Source organism: Centroberyx gerrardi, chromosome 9 (assembly GCF_048128805.1).
Source record: "Centroberyx gerrardi isolate f3 chromosome 9, fCenGer3.hap1.cur.20231027, whole genome shotgun sequence".
Lineage (NCBI taxonomy): Eukaryota > Metazoa > Chordata > Actinopteri > Beryciformes > Berycidae > Centroberyx > Centroberyx gerrardi.
The window spans coordinates 24,913,350-24,935,813 of NC_136005.1; the positions used below are offsets into that span (position 1 = coordinate 24,913,350).

Sequence of the window (22,464 nt, forward strand, 5' to 3'; positions counted from 1 at the left end):
TCCACAGTAACAGCCAAATAGTCCAAAGGGTACAGGAAAAGATGATTTCTACAGAAAAATAATCTTTTTTTCTGCAGCCCTTGGAATTGATTGCTTCATATAACTGCTGTCAGATGAAAACCTTGTTTATAGGAATTAAAGCCCAAGTCCATAACTGCAGTACAGCGCACCCTGTTGAAACAATGTCACCCCAACACTGTATTTCTTTAGGTTTTGATTTATTGGATTGGAGGCATTTTCCCACTCTCAAGTTGATGGACTGAGCTTTTGATACAAGGATCCACAGTGTTTGTCTTGCATGTATTTTGAGGCTTGCTGAGCCAGCGATGGGTCCTGCTGAGGTTTGTGAACCTTGAAGTCAAACTGAACTGTATTTTGAGTTATGATGGGATATGAGAGTTTAAGCCTGTTTTCCTTTTCTTCTTGAATCTATGTGAATAGATTTATACGGCCATATAAATTCTGGATTGGGCCTTTAGGAAATAACTCTTGTTTTCCAACTGACAACCATGTGTTTTTTTAATCACAGAATGTGTTTTGAATGGGTTTTATAGCTCCTAGGTCCATAAAACCCTAAGAAGTATTGTGTACATTTTCAATTCAGGTAAATATATACTATAAATTGAATGTGTTGCCATGTTTCACTGGGCTAGTTCAAAGCAAATATCCACTAGACAGTTTATCATGTGTGAAACTTCCCTCCTCTCTTTTGGCCTGAACCGTTTTCTTGATGTGTTCATTTTGAAAGTGCAGAGGAGCACTGGGAATTATGTAATCTCAACTGTCTTTATTCCTTATCAGCGAACAGGAAGTTTTGTTGCCATAAGTCAGAACAGACAACATACATTCTTTTCTCTGGGCTTATCAGTGTGAGAGAGAGAGAGAGAGAGAGAGAGAGAGAGAGAGAGTCATCTGCCATGAATGTGACTTCCTTTACCTTGGTTGAAATGCTGCAATTTTGTGACCTGAAAAGACCCCATTAACCAACCCAGAACCATGACAGACTGAGATTCCCCACCACAGTCCTCAGTGGAGACATGTCAGCATCTCAGTGTTGTACCAAGGGCATTAGTATACATTTGGAGCCAATTACTTCTTAGCTATAGAAAAGACGCAGCAGTATAGACCCCACAGTTCCCCCTGAATAAACTCTTCCCATCAACGGCTCGACTCTGACCCCTGTAAGGACTACAAAGAGAAGATCTTCACATCTGCAGTTAATTGTGGAGTGCTAAACAAAGCGGCCTATAAACTGATCCTTAATTTGATAAGGAGGGGAAAAAACAACAGCGATAGGCGAATCGAATTGATAAAAAACGGAAAAAACAATAATGGCGGCTGAAGAGGTTTTTCCTTGTGTGATTTGCCAGAGACGCATCATTAAGCCCCGGCTTATCAAGGATAACGAAAAACACAGAGAGACGCATAATGAGGAATTCAAATCAGATACAGACGGGAAGACGGAAGCACGGCAGTGAGGCCATTCAGGTTACTGCAATGTGTTGAACTCTTGAGGACATGACCCACCTACGAACCTGCGAGTCAGCTGGCTTTTCTTTTGGTCAGGGTCTCTAATGGAGAATCCCTAAGTTCATAAAGCTGCAATATACAACTTTTTCACATTGAAATAACAGTAAGTAGTAAATAGGATAAGTAAATAGGGTATATTATACATTATCAGTCCATGTTTGTCTGTGACCCTATGTGTAAATACCAACCTGTTTGCCTGAAACTGACTTTTCAATGACGTTTGGGACATTTTGGGGCATATACCATTTACTGTGGATGTGTGTTGTATGGGTGTGGCCAGCAGTGAAGTGAGTTGTGGCTATCAAGGTGAGGCTAGTGGTCACAACACAAGGAAATCATAGTAAGAACAACCGTGGTGGAAAGCAGGAAGAAAAAAAGTACAGTGAAGCTAAACCTGTCGCCCCTTCAAAAACAAACGGGGAACATCGGCATTGCTTTTCCATCTAAAAGAGACAAAAGGGCTGAAAAGCGACTTGTATAAAAGCTGGTTTGTACTGTACACTGTTAGAGGGGTGGGATGCTATTCTGTTTCAATGTTTTCTCACAGAGTTACTCATCAAGATGAGTAACAATTGCTGGGGCGTAAATTTGCCGAACTGAGGGGGAGGAGGGCAGGACTTCCGATACAATTTGCTGTCTCAACTTGCATACTGAAGCTTAAAAGGATTTGACTAGTGACAACAAAGTAGCCCACAGAGACAAAACATCCAAAGGAAGACAGTCTGTACGTGCAGGGTTAAGCATGTGACACCTAAACATGAGCTTTGAATCCAATTTCAAGATGGAGATGTGTTGTTGACATTAGAACTGCTGGTACTGGTGTATATTAGAGCTGTAGTTTGACGAAGGAATCTGAGAATTGCATGGAACTTCTTCCCATTTCTAAGTGCTACACTTCAACAGCCTATGCAAGCACACCAATAATTAATACACAGGCTGATTTAATTAAAATAGCACAGGATAGGAGAAAATGTCCATAAATGAATTCATGAGAGAGGTGTTCAACTCTACAACCCCTAGAAGGTTCCCTTCCCCAATGACCTTTTTAATCAGTGTCATCAACTGCTTGGCTACTCATTGAGTGCAGATGTGGTGGAGGTCTGAATCAATAGCTGATTAAAAATGCCCCCAAGCCAGCTGAAGGCTGGAGCGGGGCACTGATGAGTAATTCCATGATTACCATTGGGACTCTAGCTTGATTAAGCATTGAAACAATCCCAGGGTGCACCGCTCCAACTCACCTTAAAGGCATCTGCCAGGATCTCCGCTCCTCTCTGATTGGTCCGTTTGGAAAGGCCCACGAAGAACTCGCGACCTGGAGAAAGAACCAGACGGCAGTGGTAGATAGTGCGCCGACTCAGAGATGTCAGCAAATATCTAACATCGACCCTCCATGGATAGACAAGGGCACAGCTAATGCACTAGTGATGCTACCAGGCTCTCTTAATGCACACTGGCATTACAAAAGTATTCATTCTCACCATTTTAGTCATTTGACAGCAGTTACAGCCACACATGCAAAAGTAAGCAAGGAAATACAAAAATACAAAATAGATGGTGATTTGTGTGAGTGTAACCTGAAATTGAAATTGAAATCCGAACAAAATCTGTTGGCTTTGAAATACAAATTGCTACAAAGTACAAATGAAACTACAACTGCAAAATACATTAAATACAATAAATTAGATTACTGCCATGAGGTAGGAGCCAAGCTCTGTCTGTTTAAGGCTCTGAATGGAATAACAAGTTGTTTAGCAATGGCAATGGAGCAAGCCTATGGAGCTAGCCTGGCTGCAGCTGAGCACTGCACTAACCACAGTGTGTACTTTATGCACGGCTGTGAGACGGGCCAGCTGTGGTCAGTATGGGAGAGGAGAAACAGACTGAGCCCTGAATGGCTGGCTGGGCCGCTGCAGCACACTGAACCCGGCGACGGGGTCCTAGCGTAGCTGCTGAGCCTTTACAAAATGAGCCGTTAGCCGGGGCCCTGCCAACAGGAAATGTTTCTAGCCCTGCCATGTGAAACCCATTTCAGCTGGAAGGAGCGAGAGCGCAGAGCCGGTGTCTAGAAACCCAATTAAGTGTACCACCGCGTTTTTCCTCGCGGCCCTGCGCAGCGCAGAAGACACTGACCCACATTTTAACTCACCGCACGACTGTAACAGAATGTACAGAAAATCTAATAAAGACCACCGTGCTCCTGCCTCCTCGCTCTCATCAATTTTATTACTCGATGCCAGAGGAATAAGAGAGGGCTGTTATGAACCAGCGGTGGGAGCCTGGATTTCTGCTGATTTGATTGCAATCATGCAATATGGTAGACACACAGATTCTTTTTTGGGGGCAAATTCTGCTTAGTGTGCTGAGGCACTGGGTCACCGAGGCCGCTCAGTGGAATGTCGTTTGAAGGATCACACAACACAGACACAGACTTGTAGAGAGACAATAGCATGCACATAATCAGCTAGTGGACTAGCATGCTTGTTTGGTAAACTGTCGGTGTGCTGCGACTGCAGAAGCTATGCGGTGTCACATCTCTCTTTTGTTGTTGTTGTTTTTTGTACCTTGTACCTTAAAAAACGAACAAAGCGTGTCTACAGTAAAGTGTTATTTATTCCGACAATTCTTAAAACACATTTAATGTCACAGTATCACAGAAATAGCTTTTTGTGGCGGCTCACAGTGGAAACACGCCGGAAGACTTCCTATTGTCATGTAAATAGTGGAATAATGCAAAAGGAATGGGCGCTCACCCAGTAAAAAGGTTTCTTGAGCTACATTTATTTTTCACATAAATGTGTCCACTTTCTTATTGCTGTTTAATATGATGATGCGATGATACACGTGCCATGCATCTTCTATGTCTTCTATGCCTTATACGACTCTTTACAGCTATGCTCCAAAACTGTAATAAACCTTAAAAGACTTTACATCACCAATGATAGGCCTACAGGAATGATTACTATTGGATTTCATTTATATCCTTTCCACGTTGGAGTGGTAAAAAAGTTGCTGTTTGATTGGTATCATGGTGTAAAAGGTGTTCAATAAAATACGGTGCAATATGATTGGTGGGAGCGGTGTACCTGTAAAAAGGACGTCTCCTCCATCCAGTGTGGCACTCTCATCAGCCATCTCCACGATGTTCAGATCCAGCTCCTTCAGCGCACATTTCATCGCCTCCGTCTGGAACAACCACACAGAAATATTGTTAAAACATCTGCTGATATCAAACAAATGATTGAATTGTGATGACATACAGTAAACTACACCATCTAGCACCCCAAGTCATCATCGTTTCCTGTCTTCTAGAATATTACAATACGGTCAACTTCCAATGGAACATCTGCAGACAAGATGAAGAGACTCAGACCGAAGATCTTCGATGACATCACTGCGTCTCTGCACATACAACAGCTGAAAGGCACACTATCTGGCAGTGCCCAGGTTCCCGAGAATGAGCGCAATGAAACAAAACCTTTTCTCTCCTGCAGGTCACCATGACATCATTTCAGCGAGCCATGAGATGATGTCATTTCGGAGGAAGTATGTTAACACTTTTACAAGGCCGTGGTTCTGGAAAATAGGTAAAAGGAAATGACCAACATAAAAAAAGTAGGGTAAAAATGCCTGTCCCTGTCCTCAGCTTCTGGGTCAACCGTGCTCCATATATTCATAACATGCTGCTTTTTAATGAGCAAAGGGTGATTTCAGCGGGTATTAGGATGGATACCACCCCGACGCTATTAGCATATATAACGAAATGCATCCCCAGGGTGAAAACATTGACCTGCATAGCATCTCTGCTTAACTTGAAACTCGGGGAAAGCACAGCAGACCAGCCAAAACAGATCTGCTCTGCTCTCTGACCGCCCAGTGCGATTTTACTGTCCTGTTTTTGGGGTTCCTCAGGGAGCAGTTCGCAGGGCCGCTCATGTTAGCGAGAGCATCAGTGTTTCCACAAGCCCTATCTCACCATGACCGCAGCCTGCCCGCTGTGCTGCTGGCTCACAGAAAGCCTCTGCTTCTCCTCAGTCACGGAGGGCCAAACCATGAGGTCATCCAGGTAGACGGCCGAACATTTACCAGATAGCACAGTAGAGGCCCGCATACACACACATATATGCACATAGTTTCCTTTTCTCACATAGATAAATGTGCATGCAGGCACACTCACATACTGTTCACATCGGACCTTGATTAAAGACAACAATGACAACAGCATGAGATGCATATACACTTTTTTATAGTCATTGGGCTGCTAACTACTGTTCATCCATTTTTAATAGCTGTTTGTCTGGATGACTGTTTTTTAGATGGCCTTTTCATTCCTTTTCCATGTCTCACAAACACAACTGCACGTGTCTGAACTATTCAGCTACTCAGCCAAAGCCATCCACAAGTAAGGCCATGGAATCCCCAAGAACAATCAAACTCTGCCCCTCCATGTTTCATCTTCACTCTAAGCCTTCTGCTCCTCTTCTGCTCAAGTCGACCAGGAAGAACACAGTGTCCTTCCAAAAAGCAACTGGATTCACAAATTCATTAGTGGTTTCTTCAGAATTGTAATAGCAGCAGTATGCAGCACATTAGGCATAGGTTACAGTAAATCCCTCTCATTTTTTGTTTGTGCAAACCGAAACATAGCCAACGCACACTCTGCTTCTCATTTAGTTAGGTATCTAGGTATGTTGGGTGGCTACTAGAAGGATGCGTCAATTTCTGAGGAAGTAAACAACTCTGCGGGTTGACATGGAACTTACGCTTTTGACAGTTGTTCAAGTCGTGTGTCATGCTGTCTTTGTATCCCACTGCTTTGGTGTCTGACTAAAAAGCTTGTCCCGGCCAAATGCATTCTGCTTTCATCACCGGTTGATCATTTGCCAAAATTCCGCAATGTTGATGAGGAAACTTCATTCAGTCAATTCAGACTCTGGTTCTGCATGTCTGTGCTCATCAGTGAGGCCAGAGAGCAGTAATTGCACTGTTATGAAACTGAAAAAAAAAAACATGCCTTCAAAGTTTATCTCCTGTCCCGACAAAATTGGACTGCATATCATTTAATTGCATTTAGAGGTATAATTTTTTGTTGCTTTCAAACACTTGTTCTGACCTTTGAGTTTTAAAACACAAAAAAAAGTTACTGCTGTTTGCCTTTATAGGGAAGAGTTATCCATTTTATTTTTCATACATAGCCTATATTTATTCAAAAATCAATACGTATAACACGAGTTTGTCCATTCTTGTGTTCAAAGAGGTTGTGAACTGATTTGGAGCCCACAATATTGTGATTGTATCCAAAAGAGCAAACTATTCACGTTATCAAATGTTTAACCCGGTGCTGCCTCTCCACCTCCATTATCGGCCTCTGCTTATTCCTCTCTACCTCTTTCTGTGGCATACTGGAGCCTCCACTATCACAGCTGCCGTCTCCCCAGGAATCTGCCAGAGTGCACGGACTAGCCCTTTACCTCAGCTCTCAGGCATTTCCTCTGACATCACTGGAGGTGATGTGACCAAAGGGTGCTGAGGGCCCCCAAGTGAAATGTAATGGCCCCTATACATAGACAACAGGAGAAGGGTTATGTGCGTGTGTGTGTGTGTGTGTGTGTGTGTGTGTGTGAGCTCTGCGTGTGTGTGGTACAGCACATCGTTTTGGCTCTCTTTCCACATGGACCCCAAAATTGTTGTGGCTCATGTGTTTGCATGGCACGGATGAGTGATTTACTCCAGATGGAAAAAACAATGTGTGCACAATAGCAGAGGTGCGTGTGTAGCCAAAGAATTAGAGTGAACAGAACAGGCATTTCCAGTAAAACAATCAATATTAAATGTTGTTTAGCTGGCACAAGCAATATAGCTGTGACATGAATTTTCTAAGCAATATTAAGGGCAATGGCAGCCAGGCTTTAGTAAACTAAAGTCTCGTCATGTTCCTGGTACCATTTTGAGGTGATGGGTGCTTGGTAACATGGTGCAGTGTCATGCTGGCGTTTGAAAAAGGTTCGACTGTGGCCATGAAGGGACGCACCTGCTCAACAACAATGTTTACGTAGGCTGTGGCATTCAAATGATGCTGACTTGATACTAACAGGCCTAACATGAGCCAAGAAAACATTCCCCACACCATCACACCACCAGCCTGTACTATTAAATCATGGATCCACAGATGACATGTTGTTTACAACAAATCTATGAGATAAGTGCCAGCAGAAACTGAATTTGAATGCCATTAATTTGAATTTTTGATGATTGAATTGAATCACTGCATACAAAAAATTGAAACTGAATTGCAGAATTTGAATGTGTATTGTCAAATTTGAAACTGAATGAATGTTTGAAATTGAATTATTGGTCATTATTGCTTTCAACTTAAAATGTTTATTTCAAACTAGAGGTAAAAATTCAACACGCAATGCTCTTTCAAATTCACTTCTTACAATTCAATTTCAGGTCTGAGACAGGGATTTAGGAAAAGCAAACAAGCTAACATTCAATCAACCTTGTTTTCACCACCTGTGGTGACAAGTTTGAAATAAACCAGATTTTTCCACTCTTCAACATCCAGTTTTGGTGATTATGTGCCAAGTGTAGCCTCATGTTCTTGTTCTTAGCTGGCAGCAGTGTGACCCAGCATCGTCCTCTGCTGCTATAGCCATCCACTTCAAGGTTTAATGAGTTGTGTAAATGGGCAGATGTACCTAATAAAGTGTCCAGTGAGAGTAATTGACATTTTAGTCATCTAGTTTTCAAACTGATAAAATAAATACTAGTTGTTTACCTTATTTACGAGTGCTGCTGTAGGCTGTGGCAGGCCAGTAAGTGCTGTAATCATGATTGACACGGCTCTGCTATCTGCCGCAGACAGGGAAAACAATTAGCATGCCACCACAAGTCCTAAAAAGCTCCCCACAGACACGCTGCTAATTAGAACGGATGAAGCTTGAAGCTGAGAAACATTCTCCAGTTGGAATTGAGCAGCCTCCTCCTGTGGTTCAGATCGCATTCGCAAAGAAATGGAAAAGTAATTCCTTTGGGCAAGTCAATAATTTCTGGTGCTTCAATCATTAAGACGGGCATCTTTGTCAGCAGTTGGTTACCTTACTAGTATGTGGAAGTCATACTGCTCAGCTCATTATCTTTGTTAGAAAGCTGTGGCAGGGCCTCAGCTGACATATGGGTCAATATGCTGTCCAGCTGAAGGCAATTCTCTGAAATAACACTCAATTATCATCGACAATCAAGTATCCATTAATAGGCATTGACATATCAAACTCTACGGGGTCATCCTTGTTTGGACCAAGTTTGGGGCACTTTTTTACCCATTACCATGTCCTCTCTCCTCTCTGTCCCTCTTTCTCTCCCACTCCTCCTTCCCTCTCTCTCTTTCACTCTTTCTTTGTCTGTCACATTCCCTCCATTCTCTCTAGACCATCATGGCAGGGCCAAGAATGCTCCTACAGTGGCTTCCCATGCAGAGTGGCCTATTATCTCTCACTGGGAGGGACACCCAATACCCCACCCTGCCTGTGGACTAGGTGCCAACTCGCTTTGCCAGCACCACCTTCCCCTCTCCCCTACCCTCCCTTTCCTCCCCTCCGTCCCCCTCTCCCTTCTCCCCTCTCCTCCTCTTCCCCTGAGTGCTTTGGCCAGGCGACACGCTGTTAGCCAGCACCCTGCTTTGAATGAGAAAGGCCTTTTAAAATTCATTAGGGGCTTTGGGCTCGGAGGGCCAGCCGGTCTGCCTGCCACATTCCTGCCGTTCCAGCACAGGACAGGGGAGACGGAGCAGAGAGAACAGCCTTTTATTTGGGGCTTTTTATGGACCCCCTCTCCCTTCTCTCGCCCCTGGTACCCGTGGATATCGCATTCTGCTAAAAAGGACCATCAGTCTGATAGAGCGCGGAGCATTTGGAAAGGGAACAGAGTACACAACAATGGCATTCCTGAAGGTCATCCTAGCCTCCCTACACCGAGCGACAGAGTCCCACGCTCCGGCATAATGGGGATACAGCATTCCTCTCAGCCTCACACGCAAGGAAGCTAACCTCTTTAGATGACAATTATCAGCTACAGTCTATCAGACAGTTTCAGAGGTAGATGAGTTCACTGAAATTCAGCTTTGAGATATGTCTTCCCCATGCCAGGTTGGCCTGTATAAGTGAATATTCACCACTGTTTCCCATAGCAAGAAACAAAAGAGAGGACTTTGTGCCATTCCCTAATCTGTGATATTACACTTAATGCTTTTCTGACGTAAAAGTTTAGACAAACAATGGAGCAGATCCAGGCTACATATTAGTATGACATCACAAGTTATTGGTTCTTTGATTTCTTGCTTTGGGAGAGCTTGTCTGGTTGACCAATACTAATTAGTCTGTAAAGAACAACATTCAAGTACAAATTCTTAAATTGACCTTTACGCCTCTTTAATGACAGGATTTCTCCAAAGTGCAATGCATTGTATTGGAGTCAGGAGTAGCAATGCAATGACTCAGAGAGTTGTGATCTTAGAAAGAACTTCAAATGACTGGAAAAAAAATGTCTTGCTTGTATGGACGTGGGGCACAGGTTTGAACAGTCAGGCTTGTGCGTCATAGCTGGGGCTTTGGCTGGACATCCGGGACACAGATGATGATCGTAACAGATAGCAGAGGCCTAATGCAGAGGAAAGTTCAAAGACCAGAGGAATGCAGAATGGGAATAATGACTGCATTTCGGGGCGATCGACCAAGAGGAATTTAAAATAAATGCACAGACCTCATTAGCTATGCAAAAATTCAGGGGATAAGGCTATCTGAACCTTTCAGGTAGGCTATTACATCTCTGACGCCATGGAAGAAGCTGGGAGATGATTCCCTTTGTTTGCTGAAAGGAGTAAGTGAGATTAAATGGCTCAATCATAGACTTGTCAAAAGCTTGCCATGGGCAGTGGTTTTCACTGAGTGCTTCTTCAGAATGAGAGCTTAAAGGCAGAGAGACTGTATGGAAGCTCTAATGGGGTTCTGGCAGGGCTATTGTTCCCTTCATACACTTCACTCTCCTTTACACACATGCACACACACACGCACACACACACACACACACACACACACACATGTGAATGTGCACACCCATGCACACAGGTGCAAATGCATGCAAAACATGTGTCTACACACATGGATGCACACACAAGCGTACACACACAGAAACATGTGAACAATGTGAAGTGTCAAGTCTCTATCAAACTAATCAAAAAATCAAATCAGTAGTTAATGATTCCTTCCAGGCTCTTGCAGAAACAGTAATCACAAAGGCACCTGTATGAACACATAAAACCACACTCACGCACGCACACACATACACACACACACACACACAAGATGCACACAGGTGCATGCACGAATGGAAAAAAGGGGCCTAGCCTAATTCTGTCACGGTGGTCAAACTGTGCATTCCTAAAGGGAGCTAACTGCGTGGGTTAGCACTGTCACAGCCTGTAATGAAAGGATGAAATGACAACAACTCATTTAGCAACAGCCAAGAGAAAATAAACCCTCCATGCCCCGTCCTTGCATTATCCAAACAAATCCTTGGTATATGTTGGAAAAATACCTGTGGTTAACCAAGCCATGACATTCCCTCTCTCTTGCAATCCCCTCATCAGCTTTAGGATTACATAAATGTTGAGAAGTAGGTCAATGTGAAGGCGTGTACAGTTAACAGTAGCTGATCTAGAGACCCTCGCAACACATCCACCACAAGAATCTGGCAGTCTGCCTCAGTAAAAGAGCTGCTTCAGCCAAAGCCAGTGCACTGCCAGACTCCTTTCAATTGGGGCTCCCAGGATATCAGGGCTCTAAGCAGGAAAATGTCCCACTGGCTTGGACACATTTACAGCAGTCTGAGTAGTGGGAGATAGCGGCAAGGGCCAGGATTAGACAACAGTTGGTCTGCTGCACAGATAAGGCAAATCATTTGGTGAGAGTGGGAAAAAGTGAGTTAGACAGAGAGAGAGAGGGGAGGGGTGGGGGGCAGCATTATGCCTCTGATTGTTAAATGTGGTGTCTGCAGGTCTGTAAAAGCACCTGCTATACATGAGAGATAAGATTTGTAATACAGACAGCTGAGAAAGGCTGCTCTTCTGTTCACATAATTATATGTAAAACCGTGGGTGGCTGACTTTGTAAAGCCTCATTAATAGAGAGATAAAGTCTGAGCCCTAATCGGTTTTCTATTATAAACGTTTGAATGCCTGTTTATTATCACTCCCTTTTATTCTCTCTAGATACAAAAGTTAAATTGAAATAGAACACCAAAATTACAGTCTCTCTGGCACCATGGATTGGGCCCCAAAATGCAATGGGGTCCCATTTGTATGCCTGGTGGGTACTCATTACATGAATCTTAGTGTATTTCAGTGAACATGGGTCTCAAATTGGGTCCTGGGCTGAAGACACTAGATTGTCTGCCAAGTGAAATAGGTTCTCGTTTTGTGGTAAAGTTTGACCACGGGTTAAACCATAAACTAAACTAAACTAAACTAAACTAAACTAAACTTAAGTATTCTATAAAAGATTCCCTCTATCTACCTCAATGAGAATCAAACCCCAAGTTTGTTGACACTGATAAGGAAGGAAAGGAGGAAATGATTGAAGTAACAACTTGTACTGCAACACCTTGGTGGAAACACCACACAAACACATTAGGCAGGCACACATGCGGAGCCCGATACCGCAAAAACAAACTGCAGTGTGAGTCTGTTTGACGAGTCCTAGCTCTGTCCCAGAGCAAATAAAGTGCCTCCTCCCTGCTCCAATCAGCAGGCCTGTAAAGAATGTGTCTGCTGCCTACCTCACACTGTGATGGCTCCACAAATACAGGAGAGCTGCAGGCTAGGGATGGTTGAAGAGCAGGAGAAGGGGGGGGGGCACTGTTGGTTACGAATGGACATGAGCTTCCACCTCAGGAGAGACAAAGGCGGTCTCAGTAAATACACCCTCCGCTGGGTACTGGGTCCCCCATGTTTATTGGGCCTGACACCCCGGACTGCACCTCTGTACCCCAACGAGGGAGAAAACAAACACACCCGCCTCATAGAGGATTATAGTTCACGCCTGCCTGGCTACGCTGGTCGGATCAGAAATAACACAAGACCATCTTATCAAGCAGCGCTGTACCCTCGTCACCACTATGTACAAATGTAGCTACCATAGAAAACCCTTATCTTTCCAGGGAAGGTTTGCTGAGCATGCATACTCTTTTTCCAGCAACACCCTGCTTCACATTCACAAGCAGGAATGCTTGCTGGATAACTGTTGCTTAACCTCCAGTAGAAATAATTTGGAAACCTCTGCAGTGCTACAGTAATGCAGGAGTGATGGGGCTTCTACAACGGCTGTGGGTACTTAGGAAGACAAATAGCTTGCATTCCCTCTAAGCCGCCATGCTCTATTCCACTGACAAGCAGCACTAATGGAGTGTTTTTACGACCGAGATGTCCTGTACCAGGGAATATGACATCAATTGGAAATAAAAAGTCAAATATTCCGACATTTGGAGGCCTAAGGTAAGTGCTTGCTTGGGTAAAGGTCGTTCCGCTCTCCTCTCACATCTTAAGCAGGGCTATAAAGCTCCTCAGCTCCTCTCCGGTTAAAGGAGATTTACACTTTAGCCGTTTACCTGATGTTATTATCCTGGGCAATAAAGTGCTAATTGTCAAATTAGTGAAAAGTCATATTTCACCATCATAACAAGCATGGGACAGGCAGTGTTGAGAGCAACGAACAGAAGAAAGAGGTAGTGTGGGCTTTTTTTTTCCTTCCAAGGGAAACCCAGAAAGGGGGAAACCCTACTCCTAGCCACCTTTGGCCTACCTGGGCTGACAGACACAGGACCACCCACATCTCCGGTGAAGGGTGACGAGGCTAGGAATACCGAGCTCAGGGTGGGCACATTGTGCGTGTCAATCACTCCATGTGCAACAGTAGAAAGTCTAGATGCAAACACTTACAAAGGGCCACTAGATGGGTGTCCATGGTACTTCACGTGCTAGAGAGAAAGTGTGTGTGCCTGCAGCTTCTAGATGCTGTCGATAAAATCCGAGTGCAGTGATTGACATTCAGAGGGAGGACGATGGGAGAGCCATAGAATTAGGATGAATAGAAAGGGAACTCTCTGACGTATCATGGTAATATGCTTCAGTGCACATAAGATGTCTGCCATGGAGCTTTGATTCTGTTGTTGTGGAAGGGAATATGGTTGTGGATAAGATGAAAGTTGGAATGTCTGACAACTGCCACCAGAAGGTTAAGTACAATTATTTCTTTGCCGTAATAACTTGTCAGGCTTTCCGCATCTTGAGGTTAACCAATGCTTATTACCCGTACACCATCAAACGTTGGCACCCATCTTACCCACCATTCAATGATGATTCAAGTAGGCCGATTTGAATAGGAATCCCCATTCTGTTTATTTGAATTCTGCGGGTTGAGGCCTCTGGAAAGCCGAGGTAAAAAATACCCAAAGCTCCCACATGTTCACGCTGTTTCAACACACCTAATTGTGAGGCCCAACGGTGTGCCATAGAACGGAATGTCCAAACAAACACTTTCCGTGGTTCGCCTGGATTTATGCGTCCCAGAGCCTGGCCTACCATGACCTTTCCAGGGGAGGAGCGAGGGGGAGAAGCCGTGTTTTGATGCTTCGAGTGCATCGGAGCTACGTGGAGGGCTGGGAGGAGGAGGGAGTTTGATCCACAGACAGGGGTGAGTCAGGTTAAGATGCGGCTGAGGATTCCCCCTCTCTCTCTCTTTCTCTCTCTCCCCTCCCACGCAGGGAGTTCTCTTAGTCCGCGGTGCCGACTTGCTCAGGAAAAGAGGAACCCCCGGCTTGGAGGTCAGGGAAGCCACAGAGCCGAGGAGGGAGGATATGGTGAGTCACAGTCAGAGAATTTTGACCTCACTCAAGATGAGGGAACACGACCGACAAAAGGACCGCTCGCTCTGTAATAGCTCACATCATGTGCTTCGATACTGTCCATTTTTGTTTATGCTGTTATGCATGTATAACACTCTGTACATCTGTGAATAAACAAACCTAAAACCTGTATATGAGTTTGTTTGGCAGTAGGAAGTGATTTTCTTTTTTCTTTTTAAAACCACAGCATTTGGCCACCTTTTAAAGCTACATGCCGAACATGCCTAGACTGTAGAAAAGTTGTTGACGGCTTTTCATATCTGCATTCTTTTAACCGTTCCAGCGGTTGTTCCTCTTTGCTCTGTCCAGAATACTAAAGAGAGCCTGGAAACACAGCGCGTTCTGCAGAAAGAGAACACCATCATACCACAAGGTTACACCCACACTTTCCAAAGAATGCAATGGATGTGTTCCCAAAGGGGAAAAAAGGGAGTTTGCCAGCCAAAGCACAGACTTACTGCCCATTATGAGGGATTTCCCAAAACAGCCATGTGAAGTTAGATGTATGGGAGGGGCTCGTATGGAAAAATGAGGAAAAGAAGTATGTGTTTTAATCTTGAAAGGGAAAAAAACAAGACGGGCCAAAAGGTTTCCCATAAACGTTAATGAAGGGCTTTCCCAGAAAGAGTTTTTTTTTCCTCCAGTATGAAACAAGGGGTCAGGTGCTAATGTTAGCCAGCAGGGCTAGATCCAGAGATCTGCCTAAAAAGTAGAATAAAACCCACTGGAATTAACCAGACTGCAGGGATTTAGTAGTTAGGCAGCTAACAAAGGCTGATGATGTGTTACACGAACTGAACAAGCCTTGTGCTTTATGGCACTTAGAAGCAGAGCAGAAACGGAGACTATGGAGCGCAGTACCTGAAAATAAAACACTTGAGAAAGAGAGTGCACTATTCTCATTAGAGATCACATGATCATTTGCATAATAGGTATCCCTCTTCAATCTCTTAGGTTGAAGCTTTTTGTCTTAATCTTCAATCATTTCTCCATTTTAAAGCTGAATACAACAGAGACAACGATCACTGAACTTATAAAAGATTTCATATTTCTTTTAGCTATGCCATTAAGAAGTCAAGGCAGGTAGTTCCACTCTCATTAAAGCAAAGCAACAATCAATCCCATGATGTCAGCGTTGCTATTAGAATGTTGATGCTAGTTATAGTGATAGAATTACAGTTAGTTATTTGACATTTACATACCATTTTTATTGCAGTTGATATTCTCTACCCTTCCTGATTTTGCATTGCTGAAAAGTTGCCCAAACTGCATCATTATACCTTTAATAACCTGCAACTGCAATATTTGGGGGGCAATTTCTTATTGTAGAGAATAAGCCAGTGAATTTATCTGGCATCTCCTAGAAATGCTAAGTTAGGCTGTTGACTGATTTGTATGCATCCGTCTCCAGTCCTCCAGCTCATTAAAACTTACTACCACAGTCATAAAAAGACAAATCTTTTGGCATTAGAGTTAATAGTAGAGTCGCTGGAGCAAGACTACCACTGACAAAAAATACTGAATAAAAATGGAATGGATTTTATTACTACTGCTGTGTATGGAGGTCTTTATGTACTACAAAAACAAACAAACAAACCAAAACAAAATCTGCAGATGTCACATGCAAATCCACTCAGTGCACACTACATTGTATCTTGATGATTGATGTTGCAAACAGATGATTTCTTCATTCTCTTGCTGAAAATAAACAAAACTCACACATGCTGGAGAAACATCCAGTCAGCCAAGTCATCTAACAGACTCACCCACCAGTCAGTCAGTCAGTCAGTCAGTCAGTCAGTCTGCTAACTAGCTAACCAGCAATCCCCAATCATCTAGCAGGCTTGCCAGCTAGTCTGAGCCCAATCCCTAGCAGCCTGCTTCTGATTTCTCCTCAATGATAGCAGGCTGCCAGCGGCCGGGCCCGTCCAGCAGCTATGCCTTTGAAGCTCCACATGTAGCCCATGTGTGTCCAGGAGGCCCGCAGCCACTCCCTCCCCTACCTAGGGGCTGCATGCGGCCCTGGGCACACGAAGCCAGGGAGCCTGCCTCTTACCCCCGGGCCTCCGTGCAAAAACAACGCCACCGCTGCAGCGAAACGAGACAGACTGTAATGGAAACGGCACACTTTCCAGACACTTGAGGGAATAGCAAGCATCCCTGCCTGAGCCCCTTCGAAAAAACACGCAGACTCCAACGCCGCCTTAGTTTAGTGTTCCCCCGCCCGCGCTGCCCGTCTGTACAGCGGGCCATCTCCTCTTTCAGGAAATAACTGGGCAGATTTTATAATGATTAGAATACATTACAGATAATAAACCCTCAAGTCGGAGGATTTTTCAGTGATAAAAAAGAAAGGGTGTGTGTGTGTGTGTGTGGGGGGGGGGGGGGGGGGGGGGTAGGTATCAGCTATTTTGCAGTGATGCAAGGTTCCCTTGTAATTCCACACTCCTCTTTGGAAATGCAGACATTCCACAGTCTGACCCAGAAAAATGGCTGTTATTTCAATGTCCTGTGTCCAGTACTGACCAACACTGGGTGATAAAAGAAGGGGTCCACAAACTGGGGGTCGAGACCTCCGAGGGGGTCGCAGGATGATTTTAGGTGGTCGTGAGGTAGTTTAAAGAATATGTGAAAAAAATGATGCATCTTGTTCATAATTCATCCTGTTCATTCACCTTGCTCTTACTGAGCCTGCTGCCTCTCATATTTTCTGCCGTGTCCCCATGTTAACTGCAACCTGACAGCTGTGTACTGTACAGTGTACAACAAACACACTGGGACTGTTTGGGGCTGACTGGCTGAGAGACTGTGACTGATTATACCCAAACAAGTGCTCAGCTAACAGAGGTGTAATTGTATACAATTAGACAGAATTAGTGTAACTGCCCCCCTTTCATTTTGAGATACATTGGTGACTTTACCTTAGAGCACACTCCTTTGGATGGTGATTGGCATGTTGCTCTGTTACAAACTAGTTCACCTGAGCTGCATTTTCACTGTCATGTTTGGATCTGATGTGAATTAAAATTGGTAGGCGTTTGACAATTCTACTTTTGGTGTCAGGATATTTTAATAACCCAAATTGTCCCACAAAAATCTGTGGCCAAATCAGTTTTTCAACAAAAATGAACACGAAACTGTGATTACGTGAAGACCTGAACCTGCTGCTAGGTGGAGAAGAAGCTCTGAGGCGAAGAAGCGTGTCACTCCCCCCTCCCTCCCTCATTTGTCTGTTATGGAGGTGGATCGTATTTCGACCTCCCCCCACTCAATCAGCCCCCTTCCATCTGATAACATATAGTGCCGTTCAGAAGCTCTTAAACCTCGTCATTCTTGACATTCTCAGGATTCTGAGCGGTGTGACCTCATTGGGTGAGGGAAGCGGGTAGGAAAATAGCCCCCGGCCGAGCCTTTGCTTCGACATGGAAACTTAAGCTAACAAAGAATGCATGAGTATGTGCAAACTTGACTGTGGGTGCGCTTGTAAGCGAGCGAAAACAACATGTTTTCCTATGCGAGCGCGTGTTAATTCCAGTATCCGGATGAATTTGTGGGTGCAAATGCCACATGTCCGTATGTGAGTAAGTGTGTGCATCTTGTGTGTCTCAAGTGTGTCTTTTTGCCTTCTGAATGCAATGCTTGCATATACCACCTGCACACACACACACACACACACATATATACATTGACATTCTGCAGCTACCTGGGCAACAGAGCCATGGGCATTGCTTCAGGCTTACAAGGCCACTGCACCAGATCAAAACTCCAAATCGCACTTGTGAAATGGTAATGGTAGCAAGGAATACTAATCGTTCAAGAAAAATGAAATACATTTCTACAGGATGCACCCAAAATACTATTTCTACCTTTTCTACAGCTGTAACCATGCTCCATGCTTTATGTCAATGCGGCCTGAATGAATGTAGTGACTGAGTGGTGACTGTACTGTATATCTGTGCAGTAGAGTGACATGCACGGTCTTCCATAGCTTGCACTATCCCCTTGCACTATACTGTATATACTGTGTTACTGTGTAACACCTTGTTGATTTGTGGATTGATATTGCAGTCCACAATCCAAGGTGAGCATTCATACAGAAGCCCAATTCAGATGTCAAAAGAATGATATACTAACCCACAAATGGAGACTATAGAGGACATCAGGCTCTGCTGTCATAAATCTACAGGACCGTCAGACAGGCAGCACCACTCACCAGCCACCTAATCTAAATGTTACAGGGTTGAGGGCTGACAAACTCCCGTACCTTCCTTGTACTTGAGGTAATTCTGATTCTGTGACAAGCTGATGCTAGAGTGCCACTGAATCAAATGATACGCCTACGCAAGCAAAAATAAATTCTTGTTTAATTAATTTGATATTTTACACGGCAGAATGTAAAACCCCCAAGGGGGGTTCAGCGCGACTGGTGGAGAACCTTGATTTTGTTCCTCATAATTACACCAGAGAGGAAACCAAACTAGCAGAGATCACTAGATCCATGATTTGTTGTGCAGGAATTGGGATGATTAGGAAACAAATGATGACGTTAAAATTATAATGCAGCGGCTTAATTGGCAGCTGAGAATGGTTTGATTTATGGATCCAGAGGGAGAGAAAAGGGAAGGAGGAGGAGGAGGAGGAGGAGGAAGAAGAAGAGGAGGAAGAGGAGGAGGAGGAGAAGGTGATGGTGGTTGCGCGGTAACGCTTGTCGCAGTGCTGATGGTGGAAAGCAATTATATGGCTCTCTGCTTTATGGAATGTTCTTGGAATACAGAGCAAGTGGATCCATTAGCTTTGCTAATCAAGCTGAGTGTGTGTGCGTGTGTGTGTGTGTGTTTATGTTTGCGTGTGTGTGTGTGTGTGTGTGTTAGAGTGAGAGCTTGCATGCCTCTCAGTGGAGCACATAATTACTAGTTGGTGATAAAAAGAGGAGAAGGAGGCATTGTGGGATAGTTGTGGTGTGACTCGCCATTTCTACCGGGGTTGATTGAATGACCCTGGGTGGACATGATTAACTACATAGCTCGGAGCTCAGGTATGCACTGACACACACACACACACACACACACACACACACACAAACATACATACGTGGGACACATGCACACAATACATATAGTACACAACGTGTCTGGAAATGCACAGAACTGATCACAATCGATCAATACCTTCCTGATTCAACATCCAACACATTTTACAAAGAGAAAATTGTCACGTGTGCACATAAAATGTCACATGTCACATAAAATGTACAGCTTACACACCAGAGAAACCTCAAATTTGGAACGATCGGCACACCGGGCCAAAAGAAATGGAAAGCTGTTTATACTCATAACCAGGCTCTGAAAACATTCATTTAGTCAGGCTCTGCTGAATCATTTACCAAAACTCTTGAGGTGGAAAAAATATATAAGCGCAGAGTCTGGCTTTTACGTAACGCCAGCAGCCAGTCAGTCAGAACCACGGGATGCATACAGGGAAGCAGAGAAAACAAACACTGGATGTCTTTTCGACATAGTTGATGCTTTTCCCAGCCGCAAATACCAAAGTTCGCCCAGGACACTGCAAAACAGATTCACTCCTACCGACCTGCGATTTTACCTTATAAGGGTTTGAACAGTTTGGGCCTCAGGTTGTGTGTGTGTGTATGTGTGTGTGTGTGTGCATGCATGCATGTAGGTGTGTTGGTGGGGGGGGGGGGGGGGGGGGGGGGGGGGGTTATGTTAAGTTTAGGGCAAATATTTCTCACAGCTGGTGAGTCTTTGTTATCATCTAAGGACGGTGTCTCTGGCAGCATCAGTGGTGGTTTAGGAAAGCTCAACTCAGAAGAAGAGAAAATTCCATGGTCACCACTTGATCTAACATCGTGCCATTCCACCAGTCCATGCCAGCCACACACACACACACACACACACACACACAGAAACACACACACACACAGATACACACAAACAGAGAACCTGGTGGTAGGTCTGGATTGGAACATTGCAGGAATTCAAGAAGCCCGCGTTCCAAACCCCCCTCTCTCTCTTCAATTCAGCTTCTTTACGTTTCTGAACCATTAAGCCTTTAAACCACTGAATGTACAAAATATGAGAGACACTTGCTCTTTTCATGAAGTCCACTAATGAGGTGATTCTAGTTAAAAGCCATTATCCCTTATTGATTTTCCTTATTAAATGTCCTTAAATGTCCTATTTCCTTATTAAATCCAATCACAAAGGAGGAGATATAGATAAAGAGAAGCTGGATTTTTAAGCTTTGAGACAATTGAGATGTGGACTCTGCAAAAGGGGCTGCAGCTCAATATCAGGAAGATGACCCTAATATATTATGCATTCAGTGCAAGTGCTGCATTCTCTCTCTCTGTATACAAAACTTTGGCTGCTGTTTAGCAATCCACACATCACAGGCAAATTACCTCTCTGGTCATTGTTATTTTTTACCATCACTTCACTTGCAAGAACAATTAAAAGGAAAGTAAAGGATTTTTAAAAGCCTGTCCTATTGATTACTAATCAAGCTACCGCTTGGAAGTTTTCGCTCCCGAGTTTTAGTCTCTGAGAAAAAAGGCTGGCAGTTAGCATTTGTTACTAATGGTAGAGCAAGCCAATGGGTTTTGAAAGCATTACTCAAAATATTACATAAAAGTCCTTCCTGACAGTGCTATTGCTTATTCTTAGGATCACTACAGCTGTGAATGTATATGAAATGGCTTGCAAGTGATTTGGAGAGAAAATATGAAAATCCTTAACCTTTCTATTACTAGTTCAGCAGAATAACAAGAGAGGTAATTTCACTTTGCAGGGAGAATAGAAATGAGGTCTTTTTTTGAAGGCAGCACTTTGAGCTATTTTGAAAGTGACGGCTTGATGGGTATATTGCAGAAACAGGTTGGAAATGGTGAGAGAGCAGCATCAGGGAACTGCAGTGAACCTCCATGTCTCCTCAACAACAATATTAACAGCTGTCATCAAGGCAGAGGTGGTTAAACCTTCACCAATCACATCTCAAATTTAAGAAAATCAGTCTTACCCTAGGAAAAATTTATCTCTGTTCGGATTCGGCAGAAACAACAAAAACAGGTTCGCAAGACAGCTGGGACCCTGATCCATAGTTTAAGAGACACTGGGAATTGCATATGACAAGCATATGCAGTCAGGAAGACACAGCAGGGTCTGTGGACAGGCTTTATAGACATGGATTAGACCTAGACTGAAAACAAATGCTGTTTTCAGTCTAGGACTAGGACTAGTTTTTCCTGAAAGCCAATAATCTGTGGTAATATTTTAAATTCCTCTTTTAATGGTGGCAACAGCTTTAATTATAATAGCTCTATTACAGACCTATGCCTCTTTCAATAGGTTTGAGTACTGAAAATAACTACATACTCCACTTAGGTAAAACATATAACAATATAATGAGTACTAGAAGGCTTAGACAATCACCGGGAAGTGTTTGACAGTTTAATATGTTTCTGTGATTGAGTGTATGTAGGCTAACACAAAGACTAAGGACTGTTCCAAATTCAGTTCCACCCAGGTTTTATCCTTAACCATCACCACCAAGGACTGAGCTGACAGAAAACTGTGATGTCATATCTGTGCTGCTGCAATTTTTGGAAGCGGCGCAGAGTGCACCTGTGTCAGATCTAAGGTCAGGGCAGCCGAGGCACAGCGGCACGTCTGAAGTCGAGCGCTGATATAAAGACGCCCGGACACATGAATAAACTTGACACATGAACCAGCTACTTAGAATGTGCTCATTCCGGTAGGCATGCCCGGCGGTCTGCCTTATAGGGGCAAAGCAGCCACGGAGGTCAACCGTGGGGTCAACGGGACACATGTAGCAACTCACAGAGACAACACACACTCACACACAGCCCTGCATGCTCATGATCAGATGCACACGCACGTGCGAACACACTGAGTCTGAGTCACACTCTTAACTGTCCAATGAACAGCTGTTGAACACATA

The 22,464-nt window shown here is 44.0% G+C and overlaps 1 protein-coding gene across 1 annotated transcript in view; it reads right to left on the reverse strand.

The window, feature by feature from the left end:
• ddah1 (dimethylarginine dimethylaminohydrolase 1) overlaps window positions 1–22,464 on the reverse strand; it is a 59,388-nt gene that overhangs the window by 10,826 nt on the left and 26,098 nt on the right. Inside the window, exons 2-3 of the mRNA XM_071925649.2 lie at window positions 4,617–4,716; window positions 2,772–2,845 (exon numbers count right to left, since the gene is read on the reverse strand). Coding sequence (XP_071781750.1) covers window positions 2,772–2,845; window positions 4,617–4,716 — 174 coding nt within the window. The remainder of the gene's footprint in view (window positions 1–2,771; window positions 2,846–4,616; window positions 4,717–22,464) is intronic.